Source organism: Zonotrichia albicollis, chromosome 19, assembly GCF_047830755.1.
Source record: "Zonotrichia albicollis isolate bZonAlb1 chromosome 19, bZonAlb1.hap1, whole genome shotgun sequence".
NCBI lineage: Eukaryota > Metazoa > Chordata > Aves > Passeriformes > Passerellidae > Zonotrichia > Zonotrichia albicollis.
In genome coordinates, this window is record NC_133837.1 from 4740223 (window position 1) to 4760347 (window position 20125).

The 20125-nt window shown below is 59.4% G+C and overlaps 2 protein-coding genes across 7 annotated transcripts in view; one reads left to right on the forward strand and one right to left on the reverse strand.

The window, feature by feature from the left end:
* Positions 1-17617, forward strand: part of SPHK1 (sphingosine kinase 1) — an 18327-nt gene extending 710 nt beyond the window's left edge. For 3 of the 4 annotated variants that reach the window (XM_074555269.1, XM_074555268.1, XM_074555267.1), the window contains exons 2-5: positions 11160-11309; positions 11603-11697; positions 11890-12005; positions 12484-17617. In XM_074555269.1, the coding sequence (XP_074411370.1) occupies positions 11267-11309; positions 11603-11697; positions 11890-12005; positions 12484-13261 (1032 nt within the window). In that variant the 5' untranslated portion in view covers positions 11160-11266 and the 3' untranslated portion in view covers positions 13262-17617. Of the gene's footprint in view, positions 1-6597; positions 7133-11159; positions 11310-11602; positions 11698-11889; positions 12006-12483 lie in introns of those variants that run through there. The other variant, XM_074555266.1, reaches the window with a different exon arrangement.
* UBE2O (ubiquitin conjugating enzyme E2 O) overlaps positions 15430-20125 on the reverse strand; it is a 61329-nt gene continuing 56633 nt past the window's right edge. For all 3 annotated transcript variants that reach the window (XM_005494059.4, XM_005494061.4, XM_026797482.2), the window contains one exon: positions 15430-19066. In XM_005494059.4, the coding sequence (XP_005494116.1) occupies positions 18360-19066 (707 nt within the window). In that variant the 3' untranslated portion in view covers positions 15430-18359. The remainder of the gene's footprint in view (positions 19067-20125) is intronic.

Here is a 20125-nt window from a genome sequence, read left to right on the forward strand (position 1 = left end):
CCTTTCCATGCACTGAGAGTGTGCTTATATATCTATAATAACACCTATAAATGAAATATATTAACGCATATATTAGAAATAATATACACTTTTATAGGTAACATACATAGCGTATATAAAATATTAAATATATAACATAATATATAGTGTGCATATCACATAATATGCATAATATACATTATATTATATATTAAATATACAAATGTGTATAATTAGTAATTATATACAAAATATATATTATATGCTATATATGTTATACGCATAGAATACATGCATATATATATATAAGGAGGAGGTGAAACTTGGCTGAACAAATTTATTTTATATATATATATATATATATAGGTACTTACACTTTGTTTAAAAATTTTTAATATATGTACAATATGCATCTCAGCCTTGGCAGCTGGAAAATGACAGGAGGTGCCAACACTGTCAGGATCCATCCCCTGTGGTTGGGATGGATCAGAGCACCCCACAGTGCAGCAGAAATGAGGGTACATGACAGAAATTATGTGTTGCAGGGAAGGTAAACTGCATTAATTTAGTCACCAGCATCACCCCACATCACTCAGCTCACCCTGGAAGGAGAGATTTTTCCTGGCAGTTCTCTACGTTGCCTGTGTCCTCCCAGCTGGGAGTGAGGGAGAAGGAGGCCTGGTGGGCTTCATTCAGGACACTGATGAGGTTCCCCTCCATGACCCAGTGGCTTTGCAGCTGCTCTGGTGTGTGACAGCCACGGTGCCTCCAGCAGTGAGTCCTTGTCACAGCCTCTGCACTGCCATCAGCCCCCTTAGCTGACACTTCATTAAAGGTTGTCTCTCTCAGACATCCTCAATGCAAACAAGACAGAACTGTCCATGTCCCCTCTGTATGCCAGCACTGCCCAAGGACTGGCATGGAGAGTTCTGTCTCCCTTCACCACACCTGGTGACACCTTACCTGTCCCTGCAGTTCCAGCCCCACATCTCCCTCCTGCTGTGCCTCCTGCAGGTCCTGAATTCATGGTTTGTCAGAGCAGGGGCTATTCCAGCTCAGCTCCCACATTCCAGCTCATTCCCCCAAGGCAAGGCAAGAGCTGACAGCATCAGCTGCCCGAGTTCACTCTGAGGAGGCAGCACAGCCAGGCGTGGGATTCTGATCAGCCCTCCAGGCTGGCATCATCCTGGGGTGAATCCACAACATCCATCAGCCAGAGAGCCCTGACCCCCCTCCTGGGCACCCTAGCCCCAGGCTGAGAGCAGTCACAGCACCCATGGTACGGGCAGTCACTCCTCACAGGTTCCTGCCTTTGTCCTTCAAAAAATTTGGTGATTTGGTGAGAGCCAGACTTTTTGTGAGGTGGGAAGCTGGCTGCTTCCTGAGGCCCCTCCTGCACCCACCAGAGAAATGGCAGTTCCCAGGGGAGCCAGGGAGAGCTTGCTGCAGGGGGAGAATGCCCAAAGGGTGGGGAGGGAATTGTGCCACTGCGGGAGCCATGGCACTGCAGAGCACTCAGCCCTCCTCTATATAAAGCCCTTCTCTGCCTGGAATCAGGCATGTGGAGAAGGAAGGACTGTTTATCCCTTCCCAGCTGGCTTCTGCCTCAGCAGCCTCAGCACAGCAGCCCAGGGGTGATGCTGTGGCAGCTGAGTGCCCTCAGCCTCCTCCTGTCACCATTCCTACTGTCCCGTGAGGGACATCCCAGCCATAAAGGATGGATCTCATCAGCATTGTCACTTCCCTGCCCTTTTCCCACCTGCTGAGGCCGAGATGCAACAAGTTTGTAGGTTCTGCTGCAGGGCAGACAAGGTGTGCACACCTTGGAGGGGCTGGCTGTCCCAAACCCCCTCGTTTTGTGCTCCTGAGATTCCCCCTCAGTGAATCACCGGCTTCATCCCCACGGGGAGAGGCCAGAGGCTCACGGGGGTGGCCCTGCCAGTCCCACCGGGATCGTTGCTGAAGCTGCAGGGTTGGGATCAGCCCTGGCAAGGGTGGCAGGCAGAGATCACGCTGTTATCACTGCCACAAGCAGCCTTTCTCCTGCAAAGGGGAGCGACTCTGATTTCTCTGCGGGCTGAAGGTCACGCTCGGTTTTACAGCCACGCAAAGGAGAAGAAAGGAGCAATTTTGTTTACTTAGGGAGTCATTAATATCCCAGCTGCTGGCATGTACCGAGGCAGCAGGAACCTCCCCCACAGAGCAGCAGAGAGCGAGGCTGTGCAGCCTTTTATTATTCCATTATCAGGCAGGCAGGATTAGGAGGGCGGGTCAGGGAACAGTGCCGGCTTTGAGCAGGTTTAGCTCCTTTCCAAAGGCTTATCCCGGCTCAGTCTCACTCTCTGGACTCCACTCACTTATTCTCTACGTGGAGGGGTTTGAGTAATGCTGGGGAGAGAGTGGGCACGGGGTCATGGAGCTTTAAGGGCCCAGCAGGCAAAACCTGGGAGGTTCCTTTAGCAGGAACTCATTTTATATGTGGAATTTCAGAGACCAGGGAGGGCAGTTTCTCAGCTCTGCCAACTCCTGCGTTGCTCCCCAGGGAAATCCAAGCCTTGGTGCTGCTTTGGGGCACTTCTGTTCTCAGAACAAGCCGGTGCTGGGGCGGGACGGCCATTCCAGGCAGCTTCCTGCAGAGCTGGACGAGGTTTTGCTCTTTATTCTTCCCCAAGTTTCTCCCTATAGCCCGGGTGGGGTGGCCGGAGCGTACCGATCCCCCCAGCCCGGCAAGGGAGGAGGAGCCGTGGGAACCGAGGCAGCAAATCCCTTTCTTCTTCCAGGCCAGGAATGGGGTCTGTGATGGGATGTTTTGTCCCCCATAAATAATTCCACTCTGGGAGTGCTGCCCGCCGGCATCGAGCAGCAGCAGGGATCACCCCTGGATCGGGATGGAGCCTCCCAGCCTAGCCCCAGCCAGGTGGTTCTCATTGCAGCCTCTGACTCACCTCCCAAAAATTCCTGCGCTCACATCATCGCAGGAAACCGCTACCGGGAAGTGGTAAAGCCCCTGGACGGCCTGAAATTCGGCTTCCCCAGCGAAGGGGGAGATCAAACGGCAGCCTTTGGCCTCAGTCCCTCTGACGCCAGGGCTTGTCATCGGGGGGACGTCTCGGCCAGCGAGTGGTGGGTGTGTGGTTCCTCCAGACTCAGCAGCTTTTTGCCTGGCGTTTGGGAGTGTTTTCCCTGAGGAGGCCTGAGCTCAGAAATATTTTTAAGCAAATTATCAGCTGGGAGGAATGAGCTCAGCTCGTCGGCATTGTTCAGGGCCTCCTGGTGAGCTCTGCAGTCCCGGGCTGTGCCGGCTGGTGCAGGGAGCTCAGCTGAGGGTCAGTGCAGGGGAGCAGCCCCCAACAAGTTGCAGGGCCTGGCTATGATTTAGGAGCTGCCACAGAAAAATTGAGCTCTTTGAAGGCTGAGAGAAGATGGATTTTGGGGTCATGGAGGCAGATAGAAGGTGCAGCCACTTTCCCGAGTTCTGCAGCAGAGCCCAGCCCTGTGTCCTAGCTCGGGTGGGATGTGATCCCAGTCGCTCTCCTCCAGGAGATATCTCTGTTAGCTCTGTCCCCTCTGCACTGTGCTGGACCCCACGTCAGCCCCAGCCCCACGGCTGAACGGGGCAGATCCGCAGTCCCGGGGCTGGCTCTGCATGGAAATGGCTCCATCTCCGGCCCGGCCGCTCCCGCAGGAGCTGCCTGGAAAGTTCCCACTGCTGCAGTCGCTGCCTGTCCCCCTGCCAAGCCTGCAGCCCTGCCAGCCCCGATGCAGCGCCAGCCGCGCTATTTCTGGCTCCACCTTGAGACGTGTACCTTCAGCAGTGGGAGCGATGCTGAAAGAGATGGATTCGGGAGGAGAGCATCCCCCTCCCGTTCCCGTCCCCGGTGGCTGCCGGCGGCCGCAGCAGAGCGGGCAGGGATGTGGAGGAGCTCTGTGCCTCCGAGGGAAACGCTGCAGTTCATCTCCCAGCACAGGCACGGCCTCTGCACGCCTCCTCCGGGGCTGTGGGAAGCCCCCAGGCTCTGTGCTTCTCTTCCCCCAGGGTAACTCCCAGTGCAGATCAACTCCTCCAGCAGCTGGGGGCAGGAGCAGGAGAAGCCCGGCCCGGAGGGAGCTGAGGGAGGTTGCTGATGTATTTAACCCTTGGCTTCTTGCACAGCTCAAGAGAAACCTTGTCTGCCTCAGTTTCCCCAAACTCAGGGCACACATCATCTTGCCCAGCGAGCCCAGGCTTCAAATGTTCAAACCTTCTCCACCAAATGATGTCTGCAGAGTCTGGGATACCCCGGGGCTCCTCCCGGGACAGGAGCTGCAGGGATGTTTGCTCCTGGAGGGAGACTGGTCTGATGGCTGGACTGGACTCTGCTCCATGGGCGAGTTCCCTTTGCAGTGAGGAGGGAAGGGGGGGATTCTCCAGGGGCTGTCCCCCATGCCAGCAGCTCTGTGTCACATCCCCACCTCACGTCCCGGCACTTCCCTCCCACACACAGGGCCCGAGCAGCGCCACGCGGGCGGGAATGGAGCCGATCAGGATTAACCCGACCAGCGGCGGCCTGCCCACAGCCTGGGAGCTGCTGAGCACCCTTCAGGCTGCCCGTGGGGTCGGGGGGGCTCAGTAAGGCTCTCCTAATTAAGATAGCCCCACACAAGTGGTTATCAGCACGGGGAAGGAAGTGATCCCACTTCCTCCTTAGACATCACATCTGGAGGCAAACCAGCGGTGTCCGTGTGGGACCGGGCTGGATCAGCCTGTGCCTGTGGAGAGCAAAGGGACTGCCTGGGGCTGGTGGTGGCCACGGCATGGAGTGGCCATCCAAGGGTGGTGCAGCACCGTTCAGTCTTTGGGAAGTCCCCACAGACCAGAACTGAGATGGAAAATCCCTGTCTGTCTCCCCTGCCATCACAGAGGCTGAGCCTGTGCCAGTCCCATTCCCCATCTGCAGCCCCAGCCCTTGGCATGCCCACCGTACACAGCCCTTCCTGCACCCACCTCCAGCCCTGGCACCTCGCCATGAAGCCACTCTCAGCACCTTTCTCCACAAGCATGGAGGATGGCCAGCAGAGCCTGGACAGGCATTCCACTCCTATTTAAAGCGCAGGCTGGCAGGACGAGGGGGATCCCTGCAGCCCCAGGGCACACGGCCTTGGACGGATGTAGCACGGTGAGGACAGAGCCCAAAGCAGCCTCATCGTCCCATGGCACCTGCCAGGAGCAGTGGGACAGCTGCTCTCACATCCTCCCAACACGACTCACGCCTTCCTGAACGGAAATTGGGAGCGGGTTAGTCACCGAGAAGGGTGAGGGGCAGGTCAGGACGCTGCACTCCCCGGCATGCAGCCATTTCCTCCCATGACACCTTGCTGAGGAACCTCGGAGCTGTTTACAAACGCTGGACTGTGTCATGGCAGCGGCGGGGAAGCGGCTGAGCCCGAATCTCACCCACAATCAGCTGGGAGTGCTGCAGTTCCCAAGCCAGAAGCATCAGGGCTGGGAGCAGGTTTTGCCCTTCTGAGCATCCCTTTGTGCCCACAGCGCCCAGGGAAGTCTTTCTGGAAAGCACAATGCTTCAAATCACAGCATCTCGGCTCTCCTCATAGGTCTGCTCTGGGAAAACAAGACTCGACCTTGTTTTCTGCCCACCTGGTCATCCTGTGCCCTCCCTGCAATTTCTTGGCCAGTTCCAGAAGGTTTCAGTAGAGACAAAGGGCTCGCTGCTAATTAAACTGCCCTAAGTGTGAGAAGTGATGCCTCCCTGAGGTGCAAGCTCAAGGTTAGGACAGAGTTACATCCATGGGGAATTGGTTGGCAAAAAAAAAAATAAAAATCTTTGTTGGGCTGGGCCAGACCCCTTGGAGCCCAGCAGTCCCTTGGGAGGGTGAGGTCAGTCCCGTTGCCAGCAAAAACTGCTGTCAATGATTTTTGCCAGCTGCCGTGAACACAAAGCAACTCCCAGCCTTGCTGGCACCCACCAGACAAGTCCCCAGGGCTCTGTGCCCCAAGTGGCCCAAGGTGGGGTTCACAGCACAGCCCACCTCCCTCCACAGGGCTTCACACCCATGGCAACCCCCACGGATACCTGATGGCGAGCCACCGGTATTGGGTGGGACATGACCCCTCTCCGTCCTCCTCCCCCGCCGTCTCCCACTGTCCTCACCCCTCACCGTGCCTCGATTTCTCCAGGACCCCGCCTCACTCCTTTCGTGCTTGGAGAGATGCAGAAATTGTATTAAAATTCTGTTCAGTCCGAGATGGGGGCTCCGGGCACACCTGCCAGCGCCCATGCTGCCTTGCTGGGAATGATGTGCAGGAGCTGGGGCGGGGGTGGCTGCCGGCTGCTCTGCCTCCCCTCTGCCGGCAGCGCCGTGCCTCTGTTCTTTGCATCCCCAGCAGCGTGGCAGCACCCACGGCAGACACCCACCCCAGCAGCGCAGAACCACCCGCGGCAAACCCACGGCGTCCCTTTGCCCCCGCCCGTCTGCAGAGCCGGTTCCCCCGCGGAGCACTGCCCGGAGCGCGGGGCGGCGCTTGGGGAAACTGAGGCAGCCGGCGGGGGGTGTGGGGGGTACCGGACCAGCCCCGGGACGGGCCCCCCTCGGCGGGGGAAGAGGTGGCTGGGGGGGTGGGTGGGTTAAATTTTTATGAATGGGGCCGCCCCGCCTGCCATCGCCGGGCGTCAGCAGCGAGCGGCGGCGGGCGGCGCTCCCCGGTGCCTCCCGCTCCGCTCCGCGCCCGCTCCGCCGATGGCCGCCGGCCGCCGCGCTCCCCCGGAGCCCGGCGGGGGCCCGGTGCTACTTCAAGGCATCTTCGGCGCGGGGCCGGCCCCCGGAGCCGCCGCCTGCTCGCTGTCCCTGACGGCCCGGGAGCTGCAGGTGCGCCGTGCCGGCGGCTGCTCGGGCGGCTCGGCCGGTCCCGACGCCGCGCTCCGCCTGGCCGACTGCGTGGGCTCGGCCGCTTTCCCCGCGGCCGCGGCCGCCGCCTGCTTCTCGCTGGTGTGTTACCCGCTGCGGGGGCCGCGCTGGGGGCCGCCCTCCCGCCAGCGCCTGGAGCGGACCTTCCGCGTCTCCCGGGGTCCCGACGCCGAGGGCAACCTGCGCATCGCCCAGGCCTGGAGCCGCCGCATCCGCGAGCTCGCCGTGCCCGCCGTGCCCGCGCAGGACGGTGAGTGCCGAGCCCCCCCCGCGCCCCCCGGCACCGCTGCCCGCGGGGCTCGATCCGCCGGGGCCGGGCGGGGGCCGGGGTCGGGGTCGCGGCCGGGCTCGCTCCGCCGCCGGGCCCCACGCGGGATGGCTGTGGCCGAGCCGCGGGCGCCGCGCGGTGTCGCGTTCCGGGGACACGGGGGGGACACAGAGCGGGTGTGACCGCGCCACCGTGGGGTCACTCGGACACCCCCTCCCCCCACTTTCGCCGAGTCGGGGGGACAGGGACATCCCCGCTCGCAGCCCCAGACAGGAGTTGGTTCTTTCGCTTTCCTTTCACCTTTAATTTGAAGGGGCAGCAGGGACGTGGCCACACTATGGGGGCCCTTTGCACCCCCTATCCCCATTGCTCCCGTTCGATAACTCCAAAGCTCCAAAGGGCAGCATGATCCAAGGAAAAAAAGTAATCATTGCTGACGCAGGCAGGACGGGAGCCAGGCACTGTCCCCAGCAGGTCCCATCCATCACTTGGGATTTGGGGACAGGCAGATCCCCCCAGGACCCCCGCAGTCCAGCGGGCTCTCAGGGCAGCCTTGGGGCTGTGTTTCTGATCCTGCTGCCCTCGGGAGCTGTCAGTGTCTGCAAGGGGAGGGTCCTGCTCGGGGGCCGCATCCCCCAGCTCCCGCAGGCAGGGCAGGGCGTGCTGGCAGATAGTTGAACATCTGAGCAGAGATTCAATTATATGCACTACTTCATTTATTTGGCTGTCCAGTCGCTCTGATCAGACTTGGAAATTAAGAGGCATGCGGTTAGAGGGATCCTGTCAAATCACATTTAGCCCAGCTCTTCCTTGCTTGGATTTTAAAATGCAGCTCTTTTTTTTATATGACCTGCAGCTACAAAACAACTTTCTGTCTCTCTTCCTAAAGAATTACAAAAAAATCCAGTGGAATGGGGTGAGGGCAGAACCAGTTCCCCAGCTCTATTTCCAGCCTGAACTCTGCAGCTGGAAGTCTCGGAGCGCTTTCCAACCCTCGCCCTGTGAGCGGGGTGTTGGGGCAGGAGCAGCTCATTGCACGCAGGGCCCTGAGGGCAGGGGGGGAAGGAGGATGGGGGAAGGCAGTGCAGAGTTTTGCAGTCACTTTCCTCGCTGAAGGCCATCAGGATTTGCAATCCTCCTCCCTCAGTTTGGGACAGCGCTAAAAATGCCCCTGGTCCACACCCAGTGCTTGCACGTGCCGGCAGAGGGGCCTGTGCGGGACTGATAAGGCCGAGCTGGAAGCTGCGGGTGAGTCCGTGCAGAGAGTCCTGTCACCCTGTCCCCATGGGGAGGGGACCTGGGAGCCACCAGCGATCCCCTCCTGCTGCTGTCGCAGCTCCAGCATCCGCTGGGATAGAATGCTGCAGGATGAAGGGATGATTCCCCCTCCTCATTTCATCCCAAGGGATAAACAGAAAGTTCCTCAGCAGCTGATAACCCCAAAGCTGGGGCTGCCTGCAGCGTGTCCCAAACTGCAGCTACCCAGGAGGGAACAAACTGCCCCCAGGCTTGTGTCCCAACAGGGAAATCCAGATTAGGAAGCTCAGCCCCAGCCTTATTCCACCTGGCATGCCTGCTCTTTGTGCCTGGAGTTTCCAGAAGGATGCAGGGATGCAGTGGAGAGGTTTGGGCTGCAGACAGCAGAGCTGTGGCAGTGTGGTCCCGGCCTGAGCACAGCCAGGGCACATCACACGGGAGGATGTGGGCAGAGGGAGTGGAGCAGAGTTTGTGGCAGCAGCTGGAGCCCCTTCCTCCTGCTGACTCAGATTCTGCTCCACTCAGCATTTGAGGCTGAAAATGACCACACTGTGCTGGGAAGTGGAATCTTGCTGGGATGCCAGGGACTGGCCGGTGTTGTGCAACAGGAAGGCTTGGATGGGTCAGGATGCTGCTGAAATCTGTCTGCTGTGCATCACCATTGCTGGGCTCCAGCTCTGATCCAGCACCCTCCAGTTCCAGCACAGGGCTGAGCCTGGTGCTGTGGTGTCACCAGAGCCACACTGGGATCACATCTCACAGCCTGGTACCAACAGTCTGTCCCCTGGGAGGGACTCATGGCATCCCTCTGTGCCCTGAGCGGGGTTTGTTTTCCCCCTCCAGCCAAGGAGCTGATCCTCGGGGTCCCAGCCCTTTTCTGCTGTCCAGAGGAGGCCACAGGGCAGCACCCACAGGTCTGGGCAGGATTTTTAGGCAAGCTCCAGCTTTCAGCTGCAGCTCCATGTTTGTGTGAGAAACAATGTGCTCGGTTAACACTGCAGGGTTGAAAACTGCATTTAGGCCTTTGAAGTGCCTTTGGCTTTTGCTTTTCAATATCCAGGGCTCAGGGGAGGAAATAGAGAGAAAGCCCCCCAGAGAGAAAGCAGCTGGGCTTGGGTTCAAAGCCTATGTGGGCCTTGTCTGCGTTTGCTTGCAGGGGATTTAGTGCCTGTGGGGACCAGGGAAGCTCCAAAGGGCTCAGAGCAGGGTCAGCCCAGCCCTGGGCTGCTTTTTGTTGTCCCTGACCCAGCCTGGAGTGGCCTCTGCTCTGGTGCTTCACTGCTTTCCCCGAGGGCAGCTGGTCCCTTTGTGTCTGGAACCCACTGATAAGGGGCTGGGGAGGGGCTGGGGGGAGCCACTGGCCCTGGGCAGCAGTGGGGACAACCAGCTTGGAGCCAGTGCCTGGAGCCAGCACCCAGAGCTGGCACCCAGAGCTGGCACCCAATGCCGGCCTGGAGCCAATGCCCAGAGCCAGGCTCAGCCCTGGGGCCCTCACAGGCAGATCTTTGTTGTGGACTTTGTGACAGGTCCCAAGCAGCTGGCAAGGGGACCAGGAGGTGTCCTGGAGGGTGATCCATGGGGCAGGAAATAATCCTGGTGGTGATGAAGGCAGCAGAGCTTGGTGTGCTCCCAGGGCTGGGACAGGAGATGGATGCTCCAGTGCCACCTCCCTCCAGGCAGCTTGTGGAGCTCATGGCCATGACTGGTGTGATGGATGTCACCACCCAGGGGAGGTGACACATGAGGTGTCCTCCATGGCCCCTGCTCACCTCTCCTGGGAGGGTTTAGCTGTAGAACCCCAGCTCAGCTCGTGTGTTCAAGCAGCTCAAATCACTGCCTGTGTGCAGATGGGGGGGGGACACCCCCAGTGCCAGGGGGGCTGGGAGGGGGTTCCCAGCCCAGGATGGTGCTGGGAGAGGCCTCTGCTCTCCTGGCTCAGCAGCTCTTCCTGCTGAGTCAGCAGGTGCAGCCTCCAGCTGGCTCTGTGTGCTGGGGTGGGCACCCACCCCCCCAGGCCCAGGGGCACAGAGCTGGTGGGCACAGCCCCAAGAACCCCAAATCTGGCTCCTCACTGCAGAGCCAGGCATCTCCAGAGGGGGAGCCTGAGGCTGCTGCCCTTCCTCACTCCAGGGCTTGTTCCTGCCTCCTCCTCCTCCCCTGCCTCCCTCACAGGGCAGCTCAGTGGCCTCCCCCTGTCCCCCTGCATGGGGACCACTGGGCTTGGGGAAGGAGAGACTTGAAACAACTGGGGAGGCAGAGGGCTGGGACCCCTGCCAGGCTTGTAATTACAGCCCAGGCTGGGCCCTCGCAGGCGAAACCTGAGCCCCGTGGGGAGCAGGGAGAGGAGCGTCCGTCTGGCAGCACAACTGTCTGTCCTGGCCCCGCTCCATCTGCGTGGATGCAGGGAATTGAGGCCTGGAGTTCTCATCCCCCCACTCTGGTATGGCTGGAGTGCTGCAGGCTCCATCCTGCCTGTGAACATCTCTGCTGATGCTTGGGGAGCTCAGATGAGTCCCTGCAGGCCCCTGTGTCCTGTGTGTGTCCTGTGTGTGTCCTGTCTCTGCCACCTCCCCAGCATTCCCAGCAGGGACCCTCCGTCCCTGCTCACCCCCCGTGTCCTCTGGGTAGGGATGCTGGGGAGGATGGGGGAGGGCCAGTTCCCCTTTCCCTTTTTTGTATTGGCAAATGCTGCCCTGGCTGGCAGAGCCCTCCCAGGGCAGGGCCATGGCCCTGAGCCCCCTGTCCCCCCCAGGTGACAGCTATGGGGTGCTGCCCCGGCCCTGCCACGCGCTGGTGCTGCTGAACCCACAGAGCGGCTCTGGCCGTGCCCTTGATGACTTCCAGGCAGTGGTGCAGCCCATGCTGGCTGAGGCTGACATTGCCACCACCGTCTTCGTCACCGGTGAGTCCATGAGCAGCTCCTCCTCCTCCTCCTCCTCCTCTCTTCCCTGGGATCCTGCCTGGGCCTTGCCACATGAGGACAGCTTCCTGCAAGGGCCTCTGACTCTGCATCAGCACTGCTCTGGGTCCTGCAGAGCAGCAGTGACTGCCTTGCCTCCTGCATCCCTGCCTGGGCTCTCTGTCTGGGGCTGGGGTCACCATCTGGGGCTGGGCTCACTGTCTGGGAGGGGCAGCAGGAAGGGCAGAGGGATGGATGGAGGGTGATGCTCCAAATCTCTCCCCTCTCCCCAACAGAAAGAGCCCACCATGCCCATGAGAAGGTGCGAGACGAGGACCTGTCGCAGTGGGACACCTTGGTGGTCATGTCTGGGGACGGGCTGCTCTTCGAGGTGAGGGGCAGGAGCCAAGCTCTGAGTCACAAAGTCAGGCTGGGAATGGCAAAGGAGAGATGGCACCAGGCTTGGAGCAAAGCAGCCATCACCCCTGTCCTGCCCTGGGCAGGGGCACTGTGGGCTCTGCTCCCCCAGGCTGGGCAGGGGCTGCTGAGTTCCTTGGGTACCACGGGTCCTGCATCCCCACAGGTGGTGAACGGGCTGATGGAGCGTCCAGACTGGAGAGAGGCCATGAAGAAGCCGCTGTGCATCCTGCCAGGAGGCTCTGGGAACGCCCTGGCTGCCTCTATCAATTACTATGCAGGGTGAGTGCCAGCCCCGGGGCACCCACTGCCCCCTGCGGGAGGAGAGCGGCTCTGTGGGGCTGCAGCCCAGGGAAGGGAGCTGGGATGCCCAGGGGTGCCTGGCAGGGCCCTCACTCCCCACAGGCTGGTGCAGCACCGCCCCAGCTGTGAGCAAGGGATTAATCCCTGTGTATCCAACTCCCCCCACTCCCTTTCTCTGGGCTCAGGGACTGCTAAAGCTTTAACCCAAAGGACCCACCCAGGCACAGCCAACCCCAAGGTGTGGGGGATCAGGATTGCCCTGGCTCGGTTCCCTCTTTCATGAACTGGTTTATCCCTCCCATCCCCAGCAAAACGACTCCCAGCAGCTGTCCCTGAGGGACACTATGACCCAGCAGGGACATGTCCCAGCCATGACACAAGGGTGAGGTCTGCAGGTGGATGCTGGGGCGGCAGGAGAGTTCCTGAGCTCCAAACTCACTCTCTCCATCCCTCACAGCTACGACCACGTCGCCAAGAAAAAGCTGCTGACAAACTGCACCTTCATCCTGTGCAAGGGGCTGTACACGCAGATGGACCTGGTGTCGCTGAGCACGGCCTCGGGCAAACGCTTCTTCTCCTTCCTGGGCTTTGGCTGGGGCTTCATCTCGGACGTGGACATCGACAGCGAGAAGTACCGCTGGCTGGGCAGCGCCCGCTTCACGCTGGGCACGCTGCAGTGCCTGGCCAAGCTCAGGGTGTACCAGGGCCGCCTGTCCTACCTGCCCGTGGCCGCGGAGCAGGGCGGCAGCGCCCCCGCGCCCCGGGACGGCCCCGCGCCCGTCACCAACGGGCACATCCCGCAGCCCGCGGGCACGGCAGCGCCCGGCTCGCTGCCCCCCGACTCGCTGCTGCCGCCGCTGGGCCAGCCCGTGCCGGCGCACTGGATCGTGGTGCCCGAGGAGGAGTTTGTCCTGGTCTACGCCATCTACCAGTCCCACCTGGGCACCAACCTGCTGATGGCGCCGGCGGCCCGGCTGCACGACGGCTGCATCCACCTCTTCTACATGAAGGCCGGCATCAGCCGCGTGACGCTGCTCAAGCTCTTCCTGGCCATGTCCAGGGGGACCCACCTGGACTTGAACTGTCCCCACCTGTCCTACGTCCCGGTGCGGGCGTTCCGCCTGGAGCCGCGGGTGCCCGCGGGCGTCATGACCGTGGATGGGGAGGCGCTGGCCTGCGAGCCCGTGCAGGGCCAGGTCCATCCCCGCCTCTGCCGCGTCCTCAGCGGCTCCTGAGCTCCCCGTTCGCCCTCCCTGCGGCGCTGAGCTGCCGGCACGGCCCGGCGCGAGGGTGGCAGAGCCTTCCTCCCACTCAGGAACCCCCTCCTTCCATAGCAATAGGTCTTGGGGGGGCGTGGGGCTCATCCCCTCGCTTGCCCCCCACGCTTAGCTTTACCCTCCCTTGGGACGGCCACCAGCGCTGTTCCCAAAATGAGCCCCATCAGGTACTCGGTGCCGGCGAGACGCCAGCGTGTTTTATCCCGGTACGAGGTCCCGGCCCCCAGGCGGCTGCGCCGGCACAGCCCCGTCCCCTCCCCGGCTCGGACGCACACGGTGGCATTGCAGTGTCCCCGCCCCGGAGCCAGTGCCACCCCCAGGGAGGGTCAGGACCAATAGATCTAATACAATAAACCGACTTTTTAAAGAATGTTTCTACCCAAAGCTTCCTGTAGAAGCGGAGTTTATTCTTGTGAAAAAAATGCAAAATAAATATCTAGCGTTTGCAAAAAAAAAAAAAAAAAAAAAAAGAAAAAAACTTAAAAAAAATCCTTCCTGGGTTTTGAATCCGAGCTCACGGCCGCTCTCAGGGGTTGGGACAGGTTTAGCTCAGCACCGCAGCCTTTGCTCCCTGACATCCTCACACGAGCAGCGCTGAGCGAGGGGCCCTGGAGATGCTCCGGGGAGGGGCTGAGGAGGCAGGACAAGGACAGGGCATTGCTGCCACCACCCATCCTCATTTTCGGGGTGCAGCGATGCCTCCCTGCTCAGCCTCGTGCTGGGGCTGATCGAATCCAGGGAGCTCAGCCCTGCAGTGACACTTGGGGACATGCTGGGGAATGTTCGGTGCCTCAGCGACAGCAGGGAAGGACTCATGGAAGAGGTTCAAGGAGGGGTCGTTTGGCTTTGTGCCTGCAGCCGGGGCCTTTTGAGGGACCCTCGCAGCCTTTGTTCCGGCTGCCCGGGGCCAGCTGGAGCCCTGCTACAGGTCCCTGCCGTGGGGCTTGCCTGGGGGGGATTACTCAGCCTCTTTGATATAAAATTGCAGTAATTAAACCTCATTTTCAGCGCTCAAGTACAAAGCAGAAGAGTAAACAGTGGTGGCTGTTTGCATTTATTCAACTGCAAACGATGCAATTAGGATGGCAGATCCGGGAAAGAAGAGCACGATTGTCCTTCCCCCATGGCCTCACTTGCTCATGGAGAGCAGCCCTGTTCCCGAGCCAGCAGGGCAGGCAGCAGCTGGGAACCACCTCCCAGAATGAAGTTATTTCCCCCGTGGCGTGGGGCCAGGTGTAGAAACAGGCCGAGCAGTAACTCTGTAACGCTGCTGGGGGCAGAGCCGCGGCAGGGGATGCGCTCGGAGCTCTCGCCATCGCTGTCACCGCGCACGGAGCCAGCGGAGCGGAGCCGTTCGGGCTCACAGCCCCTGCAAGGCTCCCCCGGGATCCGGGTGCCTCTCTGCAGCAGCAGGTTGGCCGGATCGCCCTCGCCCTCCCTTTCCTGGGTTTCGCAGCCATCACAGCTGATTCCAAGCCCTGCTGGACGGCAGGAACGCGCTCCTGGTGGCAGCCCCTGTGCAGCCCCGCGCTCCCGGACCGAGGGAGGGGGCAGAGGGTGCTGAGAACAACCCCAGCACAGCGGGGCACTGCCCGGCTCGGGCACCGGCACCTCGAGCTGCCCCTGCACGGAGGGCACCCAGGGGGACAGAACCTAAGTCAGGATCCCGACTCCACATCTGCTCCAGATTCCAGCAGCACCCGGCAGTGCCGCTCCAGCCCCATCCATCACAGCCTCACCTGTGTGCTGAGGTGAGGGCCAGGGCAGGGCACAGCTCCCAGGGGCCCACAAAAGGTTTTCTTTTTGTCTGAGTCTGGCCATGAGCACCGGGGCCACCAGAGCTGTGCTGGGGCAGGCACTGAGCCACCAGCAAGGTGCACAGAAAACAAAAATCCCAGCCTGACAGATGTCCTCTGTACATCAGGGGCTTGGGGAGCATTTTATGGAGAGCCACAGAGCAGCCCCTGGCTGGCAGACCTGCCTGGATCCCTCTGGACTCACCGGCCTTGGCTTCAGCCAGCGGGACCCTGTCCAGCCCCGAGGCTGGCACAGGATGAGCCAGAGAGGGGCAAGTGCCAGGAGAGTGGCAGGGGGTGGTGGGGAAAGAAAGAGACAACTCACAGGTCTACTCACAGAGGCAAAATTTAATGGCAAGTCATCTTCCCTCCTTTATTACACCTTGGTTAGCCAAACAAAAAAAATCTGCAGGTAAAAAAAGTTTTAATGGTCACACAGCACTTTATACATATATCATAAGCAACCAAGCATCCACATCTGCACGTGAACGACACACCTCTAAGCATGGCCTCAATAGTCAGGTTTGTTTTTTTAATTCATTAAATACTGTACAGAATCAAGGCTACAAACTGATTTTGTAATGCTTCTTCCCCCTCCCCAGCACTTAAAACAGTTACAGGCTGCTCTCATTTGTACATCACACAGTCGTGTAGCCAGTTTTAAGGCTAACAATATGCATCATGCTTTGGCTTTTTTTGTGTGTTTTTAAATTTTTTTTAAGGTTTTAGCCTTTTAAATTTTGTTACCCTTAAATATTACATACATACACAAAAAATTACATAGCTGCAGTGTGCTCACCACCAACCTCATCACCCAGGAGCTTCACATTATCAAAAGCTTTAGAAAATTTGTAAACCTCTGTGCACGCTTGGGTTTGGGACAGCTGCAGAGAGCGAGCGGTGCTGGGGGGAGCGGTGTCCCCTTCCAAAGGCCAACATCCACCTCCCCAGAGGGAGCCCAGCCTGTGCAAAAGCTCTTGTGTAGGATCAGAGACTTTTTGGGCAAAGGGGAGGACGTGGTGCCTGCCCTGTGAGATGAGAGCTGCAGAGTAAAGGAGGGGAAAAGGGGAACTCAACAGCTCCTCCATCCCCAGCAGGTTTCTCCCTCCCTCCCTCCCTCCATCCCTGGTGCTGTGGGTCACGGGGCAGCCACAGCCTGGCTCTGGGGACAGAGGGTGTCAGTGTCTGCATCACAATCTGTGCTTGTGCCTGGAATCAGCCTCTGCCCTGGAGCAGTGGCCGCCCCTCTTGCCCCCAGCCCTCCGAGACACGGTGCTCTGTTCAAAGGGATCCATTCACTCCAACCCTGGCTGTGGTCACAGCTCCAGCCTGCCCTGCCCACCCACAGCTCCCAGCACCTCTCTGCTCCCCAAATCGGCACCTGCCCGACTTCCCACCAGCCAGGAGGGCTTGGGGAGCAGGGCTGGAGCTGCTGCAGATGATGCACCCACAGAGCAGTGGCTCGAGAGCTCTGCAGCCCAAGTCTTCATCACAGCCAAGCCCTGCATCCTCTGGAGCACCGGGAGAAGGACATGTCTTCCAAAACCCCGATGGGGACACAAGAAGGGCTTTGTGCAGGCAGCCCCTGGCTCAGGAGCACCATGGGGGCAGCAGGAAAGCACAGGAAGCTGGGGGTGGAGGGAGAGGGGTGGATTTGGGCTGTTGGGTGCAGCCCTTGGTGTTTCTGGGAGCAACAACACGTTTGGATTCTCCTGCTGTTCTCAGTTTATAACTGCAGCCACAGTGAGCCAGAGCAAAAGCAAAGGAGAGCTTTGGCTCCATCCTTACCTCTGGCAGAGGCACCTGCTCAGCCTGACTCCTCCCTGGGCAGCTGGAAGGGCTCTCCCTCCCTGACACACCATGCTCCCCATGGATGCTCCGTGGGTGCCTCTCCAGTGCCTGAGCACTGGGCAAAGGCAGCAGGGCTGGAGGTGACCACCCAGCTCCAAGTGAGGGTGTGTGCAGGCTGGACCAGAGGCCTCAGGAAGGGGACTTGACCAGGGCACAGGCAAAACACTGTCTCAAAGTGCTCATGGGCACCAGCTCAGGCTGCCAAACACAGGCTGCCCTCAGCAGGTGTTTCCCTGAGTGTCCAGCAGCACCGTGGCTGGGAGTAGGGATGGGAAGTGCTGTGCCCACAGTGCTGCTGGCCACAACCAGGCCACCATGGGAAACAGCTGGCAAGGGAAGGAGCTGATAGCAGCCCAAAGCAGCTGCTGTACCAGCACAGGAACCAGCACAACAGGGCCCGGCCATGACACGGCTCCCCTGGGGTGACCCTGAGTGCAGCTGGAGGAGGGAGCAGCAGCCACACCAGGCTCATCCAGATCTACAACAGCCCCCAGGGTCACTCAGTGCTGCCTGCCCGGGTGAGGCCGGGATCCAGGGTGGGTGTAGTGCTGTGTGACAGCCGGGATGGCTGGAACAAAAGAGACCTAAGCAAGTAACAAAGGCAGAACCCTGAATCCCATGTATTTCTAGAAGACAGGCATGCATGGTGGGGAAAGGGAAGTTTGCCTCACTCTGGAAAAAAAGAAGTGGGGATGGCTAGACTTGCCTCCGGGAGACTGACCTGGAAGCTGCAGAACTGCATGGAAATCTGCAGCACTCCCAGGGCAGCACAAGTGCCAGTGCAGAGCTCTGGCCCTGCCTACCAATCCCGACTGGAAGAACCTTGTAGCTATGGGTGAACAACTAAGACTAGAGCAACTCCGTATGGTGTAGACAACTCCAATGCAAACACAATCCAATGTCTAAGTACAGATAAGCTGGGGTAGACTTCATAGAACCCATGGGAACGCTGAGAAAAAGAAAAGACTGGGAGGGCATTGCCCTTCATTTCCAGAAACTACAGCAATCCCTTCTCCTGGCTGGAACCCCACCAGAACAAACTGCTGGGTGTAGCGCTGGGTGGGAAGAGTCCTTGTGTGGAAAGGTGCCCCAAGATGAAAGTGCAGAGGGAACGTGGCTGCAAGACTGCTTCTGTGCAGGTCTCAAATCTTACCATTGCAGGGTCAAACTTGCAAGAAGAGCACGTACATGGGACAGGGGGAAGGAAGAGGGGTTGGGGGAAAAGAGTTATTCATGCTTAAACAACCTTTCCTCAGAGGAGCAGTCAGGCCTACCACCTTCTTTGGAACAAACCAAGCTGAGGAAGAAAAGCTGGAAGGAGAAGCCAGTTGATTGATAACAGCATTTGCCAATTTACTTTCTGCTGCTTTCCCTTCTCCCCTGCACCTGCCTGTCCCTAACCTGATGGTTTATTTGTCCTCTGTCCACTCTGGGATGTTGGCCCCTGCTAAGGCAGCCCGGTACTGCTGCAAGACACCGCGGATGCTTTTAATGAACCCCTTGGACAAAGGGAAGAGGGGAAACCCGATATCAGGGTAACCGCTCTTCTCCGGCAGGAAACTCCTGTAGCTCTTTCTCCTTTTCTTTGGTTTCACGCTGGGCTGCGAGGCAGAGTCCTGGGCAGCCTTCCCCTCGTCCGTTCGGTCTCTGGCCAGGTCCCCCCTGGCTTGGCCCGTGCTCTCCGAGTCTGACAACTGTTGGAGGTCGCCGGCGTCGGGCGTCTCGTCCGGCTCCTCCTTGGCGTCCAGCGCCGAGTCGGACAGTTCGGCGGCGCCGCCCTCGGCCAGCGCCCCCGCCGCGTCCCCGGGGCTCTCGGCGCACGGCAGCGCGGCGCAATCCGCCCCGTTGGCCCGCTCGTGGCTGCGCTCCACCAGCTCGTTGGTCTCCAGCCAGGACTCGATGCGGGACACCAGGCGCCAGCCGTGGCAGCGGAAATGCTCGCGGATCTCGTGCTCGAAGACCTCGACGGGCCGGCGCAGCAGCTGCATCATGGACTGCACCACGCGGATCAGCGTCATCTCGTTGTAGCAGCGGCTGTTCTCGTAGCCCTCCTGCAGCCCCCGGTCGCTGTCGAAGCCGGCCTCGTTGTAGTAGGGCTCGTTCACCAGGATGAGACCTGCGGGAGAGCGGACAGCGAGGGGTTAAAGCAGGGACAGCATCGCCATCCCCTGCCAGGCCTCTCCTGCCAAGGGGGTCAGGCACAGGCCAGGCTGAGCCCCCAGAAGGTGCAGGATGCAAAGGTCTGGTGTGATGTGGGAGGGAGCGGCTCCACGTTCCTTGGCTGGCAAGAACAGCCCTCTGCCAGCACAATGCAGAGGGCACACAACAGCTGAGGAGTTCAAAAGGGCAGGAAGGGAGAGGTTTCACAGCTCCTTTCACTTCCCTCCTGCAGAAAACCCCACAAACACAACAAAAGCTTTTATTTTCCTCCTCCTCTAAATCAGAACAAAGGCCAGACTGCATCAACAGGATTTGAGCTGGCCAGGTTCTGCTCTGTCTAGCGAAGTCCCACCAGACATTACAGTTCTGAGACACAGAAGACTGTGACAAGCCACCTTTACCAAGATTTCTCCTGCTTACTTCTGGTCTAATGAAATTACAGGTATGTAGCAATAGCCCCAGCACTGCCAGGCTGCTGGCAGCCTGCCACAAGTTGCATTAGAGCTGGGGAGATCATGTGTCTCTCAAAACCCAGGCAGCAGGAGAGGAGATTTTCCCCTAACACCAAGTTGCTCCAGTAAAACATTTAGTATTTCATTTTCTAAATTTGGATCCTTGATTTTGGAAACCAGAAAAGGCTTTTATTGTGGTGTCCTTCCCCCACAGGAGGATACAGGTGGACTGTGGGAGTTCAGAGGAGCAGGAGCAGCCTCCAGTCAGCAGGAACCCTTGCTCTGTGTCAAAGGTTTCTCATCACATGCCTGAGCTCCCTGCAGAGAAAGTCACCCAGGAGGAATTTATGTGATTTAGTGTGTCTGCTCCCAAACTGGATGGGGCAGAGCAAAGCCCCATGGCAGGAAGCCCTAGGGCTCGTCTAGGCACACCCCTGATTATTCTCTGCTTTGGTAGGAGCATAAACACCAGCATCATGTGCAAAACATGTCCCAAGTAGGATGGGTGGTGACTCAGTGGGGATAAAAAAAAGTCCTGCAAAGGAGGCCCAGTTTGGCAACTT